The 8,868-nt window shown below is 44.7% G+C and overlaps 1 protein-coding gene across 1 annotated transcript; it reads left to right on the top strand.

Moving 5' to 3' along the window:
• Positions 1-547: 547 nt before the first annotated feature.
• LOC123160048 (heptahelical transmembrane protein ADIPOR1) lies at positions 548-3,435 on the top strand. The gene is made up of 3 exons (XM_044577872.1): positions 548-1,187; positions 1,293-1,347; positions 2,401-3,435. The coding sequence occupies exons 1-3, from the start codon at positions 775-777 to the stop codon at positions 3,073-3,075; spliced, it is 1,143 nt and encodes a 380-aa protein (XP_044433807.1). The 5' UTR covers positions 548-774; the 3' UTR covers positions 3,076-3,435.
• Positions 3,436-8,868: the final 5,433 nt, after the last annotated feature.

An 8,868-nucleotide genomic window follows, 5' to 3' on the forward strand; every position in this document is an offset into this window, starting at 1 on the left:
CCCCTCCATCGTTGTCGCTCGTAGCGAGACTTGATTGACCTATTTATGCCATACTTTTGCCAAATATTGCATGACAGTTGGACATAAAAATTTATTTTGAGTGTGCACACCATCCACTTCATTCCTGAGCCTGCCACTGGGGCCCACATGCAGGTAGCTAGTTTCCCACGGCCACCATTACACGCAGGCTTCTTTTTCTCTCTTAAAACACTAGCTATAGCCAGTATTGAATGCCGGCATTTTTCATTCGTTTTCGTCCTCCCTTTTTCCCACCCAACGGTAGCGATGTGGTTGCCCGTCGTCCTACCCGTCCTGCTCCACCTGCATTTGTCCTCATCAACTTCACTGCGCATCAAGGCAGCGAGAGTCTTTCCAATTATACATTTTCTTCCTGCAGCTTTGTGGTAGCAATGAAGGTGCGCCAACCCGAGGAAATGTGCGCACGCGCCACATCCCCGGAGCTAGCAACATATGCGTCCCCATTTCAATCGACCAATATTGTATAAAAAGAGCATGGAAACAACTGAAGTCGCGTACGATACGCCGTATCCTGGACTCCACCCCCGGCCGTATCCTGTAGTAGATTTCTTGGCTTGCTTCCTCAGGACAAGCGGAGCTGCCTGCGTCGCGTGTGAGCGAGCGAGCGAGCGTCCTTTTTAACCCCGGCAACAGCCTCGCCCCCTTTATCACACACACAGCCTCTCTGCTCCCTCCGTCCCCCTCTCTCTCCCCGTGATAGTTCTAGTGAGAGAGAAAAGAAAGGGGCCAGCGGCCATGGACCAGGAGAGCAGCGTGGGCGGCGGGCACCTGCAGGAGGAAGCTCCGGCGGGGGCGGCCATGGCGAAGGAAGGAGGCAGGAAGACGAGGAGGGGCAAGCAGCAGAGGAGGGAAGGAGGAGGGGGAGGGGGAGGGGCGAGGAAGAGGAGGCAGCAGCAGCAGCAGCAGGAGTACCGGCTGGTGAGCTACGAGGAGCTGCCGGAGTACATGAAGGAGAACGAGTTCATCCTCAACCACTACCGCTCCGAGTGGCCGCTGCTGCACGCCTTCCTCAGCGTCTTCTCCTGGCACAACGAGACCATCAACATCTGGACGCACCTCCTCGGCTTCTTCCTCTTCCTCGGCCTCACCCTCTGGCACCTCGCCCAGTACTTCCCCCAGGTCGCCCACCTCATCGGCCACCTCTCCTGGTAATTAATCATTCAGATTTTTAAACCTTCATCAGAATTCTTACTATCTTCTTTACTGAAATTGTGAAATTGAGTAGCTAATTTGTGTAATTCGTTTCACTGCAGGCCCATCTCCAAGGTCGCAGAGAACGTCTCCAGCAACATAGGCGATGTCCTCTCCGTGAGTAGCACTACCAGCACCTCCATGCCATTTACCTTCCTTTCATAAATACTACTCCCTCCGTAAAGAAATATAAGAGCGTTTAGATCACTAAAATAGTGATCTAAACACTCTTATATTTGTTTACAGAGGGAGTACTTGTTACAATTCCGTGATAACCATCAATAGCAACAAGTAGTATGCTGGAGCCGTGCAGTCGTAAAAACTGATATGTATGTCCTACACCCATAAGTGCCTTCAACTAATATGGGGTGAGGATGAAATGATCTGTCAGATGTGAATTCCTGCTGTCTGGCACAGGCAGGCAGATCCACATGTCTTGGAGATTCAATTCAATTGCTCACCTTCTCAGCAGCAGTAGTACTAGTACCACCCACTGTTGCCTTGGCTGTCTGCTATCTACGGGTAGATGATTTGGACTTAATTTCGATGCTGCGTGGGGCATGAGGTTCAGGTTGCCTTTACTTGACCAGCCTTGCTACCTACCTAACCCGCAACTTTTACAATGCTATGACAAAAAATATACACATGTTCTTTTCAACCACGACAAACTTCATTTTATTGTCGTCCTCCGGCCTCTGCATCGAGCGATGCACACACGTAATCGGATAATTAAGCAGCCACGGAAGCACCCAGATGTGCTTTCTGTTGAGTGATGTGATCAAGTTAATCGTCCTATCTATCCCCGGCGCCGCCTGCGTGATCCGGGAGTTTATCCCGTGTGACACTTCCCCTTTCTGTTGTGAACTGATGCACCATCCGTTTTTCACATGCCACTCCCTCACAAATCTCACGGCTGATTCTGCCTCTGCTTGCACTGCCGGCCGGTACACTCAACTGGCCGGGCAGTTGCACACGCATGCATGGTAAAAACCTCCATTATCGTCACATGCATGGCATGCATGGCTATGATCACAGCGGTGGTTGAAACTGCGGCGTCACCTTTGTCCGGCAATCATTTGATGCCTCCGTTTCATCCTCTAATCATGCATGGTGATGATGGTAACTGAGATTTACTAACTGACATGTTTGACGGTGGCTTCTCATTTTCAGGGGGCGGCGTCGTTCATGCAGGCGAGCCCGGGGCTGGCGATGGCGGCGGCGGCGGGGGCGGGGCCGACGACGCGGTGGCCCTTCTTCGTGTTCCTGGCGGGGGCCATGTTCTGCCTGATGAGCAGCTGCGCGTGCCACCTGCTGTCCTGCCACTCGCACCGCCTCAACCTCTTCCTCATCCGCCTCGACTACACCGGCATCGCCGTCATGATCGTCGTCTCCTTCTTCCCGCCCATCTACTACATCTTCCAGTGCGAGCCGCGCTGGCAGCTCGCCTACCTCTCCGCCATCTCGCTCGCCGGCGCCGCCACCGTCTACGCCCTCATGTCGCCGCGCCTCAGCGACGCCAAGTACCGCGCCCACCGCGCGCTGCTCTTCGTCGGGATGGGCCTGTCGGGCGTCGTGCCGGCCGTGCACGCCGCCGCGGTGAACTGGCACGAGCCGCGCCGGAACGTCACGCTGGCGTACGAGGGCGCCATGGCCGCCTCCTACCTCGTCGGCACCGCCTTCTACCTCACCCGCGTGCCGGAGCGGTGGAGGCCCGGGATGTTTGATCTGTGCGGGCAGAGCCACCAGATCTTCCACCTGCTTGTCATCGCCGGCGCGCTCGCGCACTACGGCGCCGCCATCGTCTTCCTCAGGGTCCGCGACGAGATGGGCTGCCCGGCCAACTGATGCGCATGCCATCGATCGTTCACAGTGCTATCAAATTCTTAGTAGTTAATGGAGACGCTCTGCTTGGTCTCTGCATCCATCCGAAGATGGACACAACCCAATTATTACCATCGAAATGGCAGATGATACAACAGATTTGGGTCAGAAGAGAAATTAAGAAAGGCGTTTTTCTTGCAAGATTGATTAATTTGTTTGTAGTAGTTAGTTATTTGGTGTTGCAGTTTAATTTGGTGGGTGGATTGATGCATGGATGATACAACAATTGTTAATTACAGCTCAGAACCCTGTACATAGAGATGCTCATGGCTGTTTGTTCCATTGTAAGATGTAAAAGAAGAAGAAAATTTGTGCAGGGCAAGAGTTACTCGTCCTTGTCGAGGCTTTTGTTTTGTTGGGACGTCTCAACGGCCATGCCATTAGTTCTGTTTGTTTGCAGCTGCACAAGCACATCATGCTAGTGATGATTTGCATTAAAGCAATTTTGTTTCTTAATACTCCCTTAGTCCTTTTTACTCTCCGTATTAGACTTTTGTCAAGTCAAACTTTACAAAGTTTGATCAAATTTATATTAAAAAAATTTCAACATATACAATACAAAACATATATAGTATGAAACTACATTTCATAATTAATCTAACAATATTGATTTGGCATTTTGAATATTTATACTTTTTTCTATAAGTTTGGTCAAATAGAGATACTTTGACTTCGGACAAAACTTATATGCAAATTATCTGCCTAGATATGAAAATGCACCCGACCTTCATGAGTTTTTGAATACACAACGTTTTGGATATAGGCATGCAACTCGTGAATTGACATTATCTTTTATTAGTAACCATGCATCTGAAAGTAGTATCGACTATTATTTATCAATCACAACATGTTAAAAGTAAGAGAAGACTCTTGAGAACATAGTTGGCCTCCTTTATCGATTGGTAAATTGGTCAGTATTGAACTCCAATCAATACTGCATTCTATATCCCTTGCAAAAAAAAACTGCATTTCATATAATTAAGAACCATTGATAACTATTTTATAATATCCTTTTGTTTGCCTCATTCACAACTCTGACATCTAATAATCTTCTGACAACATCATAGCTAAGCTCCTAAACTACTCATGGGTCTTAAAATTAATGTACTATTACAAACTTTATGTTTATATGGAGAAACTCACTCACCAAACATATAGAATTCTGAGACATTACAAAAATATTTTGTCAATTTTACCAGGAAATTACAGAAATATTTTTAATCACAACACCACTTTATTGATAAACATAATGATGCATACAATTAAACATCACATTTTATTTTAGAAATATTAAAAAAACTTAGTTAATTAGTTAAATTCTCACAAGTAATTATTCGTGTAGTGATCTCTGTTCATGGAGATCACGAGGCCACTGATACCCCATGTGGATAGGTGGGATAGAAGATCCTTTTAATGCCTATCTCGTGTAACCACCACTCGACATAGATCAGGGCAAAATATCAAATAAAATGTATCTCATTGACTCAATCCGAGTTTGATCTGGGTCAACTTTATAAACACGGTTGGTTAGACCTTACGTTCATTAAATTTTTGATGCGGAGCATCCTATGGTCATCACCATGTCAAGAATCCATTTGGCAAGTGACACGTGCCACATCTACTTCAGGCATACAAATGTGAATCATCTCCTTTACACGTGTTCACTTGTACCTTTCGAGGATGGTATACTACTTGACCCCTCCCTCGTGTGCATACATAGGTGTGAGCGGAGCTACACATTCATCGAGGAGGAGTCCAAGAAGAAGGGAACATCTACACCATCCAAGAGGGAAGCCTGGAAGCGGAGAAGGAAGCGCCAAGAAGAAGGCAGCCGCTCCCAGGCGACCCCGTGCGCACGGGCCCCTCCGACCCCGTGCCCACGGGACCCCCGTGTCCACGGGCCTCACAGACCCCGTGCGCACGGGCTCATACGTCAAGTCTCTGGATACCCCGTGCACAGGCTCCACTTACCCCGTGCACACGGGGCCACCTATGCATGGCTGTTGGGCTTGGCCCTTGTATCCCCATCTCGTCCCTACTTACCCCTTCATCCCTTGGACCTATATACACTCCCCTTGCTCCTCCATTTAGACTTAGCAAAGTGATAGCTCATTCTTAGGTGAGCTTTGCTCCTACCTCCTCCTGTTGAGAAAGAGAGAGAGACCACTCCAATGGAGTTCAAGACCTCCATGTGAGAAGATCCCGAGGGATTCAAGCCCCCCTTCGTGGGAAGATCCTTCTAGGATTCAAGCCCTCATCTCCTTCATAGGATTTGGGATGAACTCTACCATGTATCTTGTTTCACTTTGATTGTTCATGTACCTTGTGGATCTTGTGTGTTTGATTGTCTAGTGGATGTGTGATTGGACTTGTTCTTGAGTGTTCCTCTTGTTTTCCCTCTTATGTTCATCTTGTTCTTGGGGATTCCCCCTCCAATTCGTGAAAGATCTCCCCATAGGGTTCCACCCTACAACAATTTTGCATATATCTGCCGAAACCTCCGATTACACCATTATAAATACATCTTCTTTCACTCCATATAATTTACTCTAAGCAAGTGACAAAATGAGAGATGAATAAAAGAAAACGCTGTGAGGTGAAGATGCAAGAGCTGTGCCGGGAAAGGTTGTCATCCAAGGAGGGGTGCCATGGGTACCACCTATTTATACCAAACATTTTTGCTTCGCCATAGCTCATCTTGTCATTAGATGTCGAATATTGTTTTATTATGCAACTTTCTTTACATTATCTTCTATATTATTTTCAAGCACAACATGCTAATGCATACCAAGACACATGTATTTTCCACACATTTATTACAAATATATTATCTTGTGCTAAACTAAAGTTCTAGTATGTTGCTAAAGTTATTTTAGGTTATTAAAATTAGTTTGAGATGGCTAATATTTGTTTGTTGCAACGGTTACCTACAATCCAAGATAATCAGAAGTACTCCATCTGTAAAGAAATATCTGAGCGTTTTGATCACTAATACGGAGTATCACATTAGAAATTTATAGATGCACCACAAGGTATGTTAGTGTGTGTAATCCATAGTATCCTAACTTGGTAGAGGTTTCTAGATGACAAGAATATTTTGATTTACCTAGAGAACCAGCTGGGTCACCCACACATTCACGCGACTAGATTATATTATTATTTTGTTTTTAAATATTATTTTTTATTTTGTCCTCTCGGTGGTGGGCAGTGGGCTTGCATGGAGCGTGCTGTTTGGGCTGCCTGCTGCCATGGCACGTGAGGCCGCTGGGTCCTTCTTAGCCTGGGTCAAAATAAAAGATTTGGGCCAGGGTCATTGGGGTAAATTGACCCCGACATAATACTGTAGCTCCGCCCCTGACACTAAGTAGGCAATCCCTATTTGGCGCTACAGGCGCTGGTTATTACTCTTTTTGCAAACCGGCGCCTGCAGCGCACTCCCCTCTGCTACGACTGGGCCGGCCCATGGACCTAATTTTTCTGCTTAGCTCAGAAAAGGTGCGTGCATGAAAGCTCAAACTCATGATCTGCTCATTCTACACCAACGATCGCAACCAATAAGCCATAGAATGACTAGTGATTTACAACTTCTTTCCTTGTCTTTATTTCCCTCTTCAGTTGTGGGAACTCCTCTGGTTCTGGGAAGCTTCACTGTTTTTCGGTTCGCTGGTCATTTTCCCGTGCGGTTTTATTTGGGTTTCTTTTTCATTTTTATTTCCTTTTTTGTCTTCTATTATTTTTTTGTTTTTTAATTTGTGTTTTTTTTCAAAATCAAGGATTTTATCCTTTGGTGTTTTTAAAAAAACCCGATGAATTTTTTTTCCAAATACGATGAACTCTTTTTCAAATTCGATGATTTTTTACAAATTCGGTGAACTATTTTCATAATTGATGAACTTATCTAAAAATCGATAAATTTTTTCCAAAATTAATGATTTTTTATGGATATTTTTTCAAATTCAATACACTTTTATTTCAAAATTTCTGATTTTTTAAAATTTGATGAAATATTTTTCGAATTTAAGAGAAATCAATGATTTTTTTTAAAATTTGATGTACTTTTTTCAAATTCTATGATTTTTTCAAATTAGGTGAATTTTTAAAATTCCTTGAACATTTTTAATTCAGGATATTTTGATTTTTTTGCCAATTTTTTCCTTTTTATTTTTTCAAGTCAATAGTTGACCTGATCAACCGCGACCTGTCAAACTATGCTCGAAGCGACCAGGGAGTGGACTGGTGAAGCAGTCGCTCGCCTTACATGGGCCGGCCCAGGAGCAGGCGGTTGTGAGCGCCGTCTACCTGTTCGCGCGCTTAAGGCGCCGAACTGGAGCTCCCCACTAAGTCGACTTAAAGGCGGTAATATCAACACTAAAATAAAACTTAAAGGTGGTAACAAAAAACAGGGGTATTTTCAGTTCGTTCTGCTTATCGTATGCTTATGCTTGTGGATTCAAAGAGGAGGAGAGATGATTGTTTGGAAAATCGGGAGAGTTGTTCTGATACAAGAGCTTCACAAAAACATTGGCAGAAAACTATGGAAAGCTAGTGTGCCTGGAAATAAAGTGTGGTGGTGACCCCTAAAAAAAACTTAAAGCGGCAATACAACAATGCCAACGTGTTTCTGGCTAAACCAAAACTCCTACTTCCTCCGTCCGTAAATACTTGTCATCAAAATGAATAAAAGGGGGTGTATCTAGATATATTTTAGTTCGAGATATTTCTCTTTTTATCCATTTTGATGATAAATATTTTCGGACGGAGGGAATACTTCATTACTTCAAAAACTATTCTAGAAAAAACACCTACTCGATAGTAAGAGCAAGACCAGCCAACGCATCCATGGTGGACCCGTCCTCTGCTTTCTTCTCACGTTGTTTCCTCATGTATCGCTTGACGTTGCATCCGGTAAAACCGAGCCCCAAGGCTATTATCATGTGTTGGTACTTGAAGTCGGCTCTTCATGTTTTCTTCTACACCGTCGTCCAACGACAGCTCGCTCGTACCCCTCGCCGCGTCCACTTCTGGCCCGAGACCTGTCGATTGGACTGGTGGCCGATGACCCTGCAATGTTTCAAGGTCGGGCATGAGCATGTCCGCTTGGAAGTCGAAGAAGATCAATTGTGGGGTTAGCTCGATGAGATCCTTGATGAGTCAGAGGCCGGAGACTACGTGCCCATGGCCAACGATCACGAGGCCAGTCCCTCCGGTGCTCCGGGGGTGATCACCGGTCATCATCTGGCTTGGGTTCATTCTGAATGAAGACTTCCACAACTATTTTCATCTCTAGAACTTGCTATTATACATCTTCATATGTTTAATATCAATGTTTGGATTTGATGTATAATTATGCTATGTATGATGCAAATTTTGTAGACATAGACTATTTAATTATGTTATGTATGGTGCTATTATGGAAGCTTGTTGAATTATGCAATTAACTAGTTTAAATTAATGTTTGAAATGAGCTTCTTATATAAATTGATGTTTCAATATGTTAAGGTGATCTACTAGCTATGAAAGAGTTAATCCCTAATTTTTTTTGACTTTTGGGATGGGAAGAAAGTTTCAAGGCATCTGCTACAGATCCTCTAAGATCATCATAATGTCTTAAACTTTGTGTTGGAAGCTATGTTTCACCTGACTCTAATAGCTATGTCGTAACTCCATCCTGGAACATATATATATGTATTTTCTTAATGTTTTGTAAGGGCATCTTCAAGGGGCGACCCGTAAATTTATCCCGGATCCGTCGGCAGA

This window comes from Triticum aestivum, chromosome 7B (assembly GCF_018294505.1).
Source record: "Triticum aestivum cultivar Chinese Spring chromosome 7B, IWGSC CS RefSeq v2.1, whole genome shotgun sequence".
NCBI lineage: Eukaryota > Viridiplantae > Streptophyta > Magnoliopsida > Poales > Poaceae > Triticum > Triticum aestivum.

Excerpts from the sequence above, each read along its gene's own strand:
- LOC123160048 (XM_044577872.1), top strand. The coding sequence starts at position 775 with ATGGACCAGGAGAGCAGCGTGGGCGGCGGGCACCTGCAGGAGGAAGCT. Across the intron at positions 1,188-1,292 it reads CTCATCGGCCACCTCTCCTG|GCCCATCTCCAAGGTCGCAG; the intron begins GTAATTAATCAT and ends GTTTCACTGCAG. Across the intron at positions 1,348-2,400 it reads ACATAGGCGATGTCCTCTCC|GGGGCGGCGTCGTTCATGCA; the intron begins GTGAGTAGCACT and ends TCTCATTTTCAG.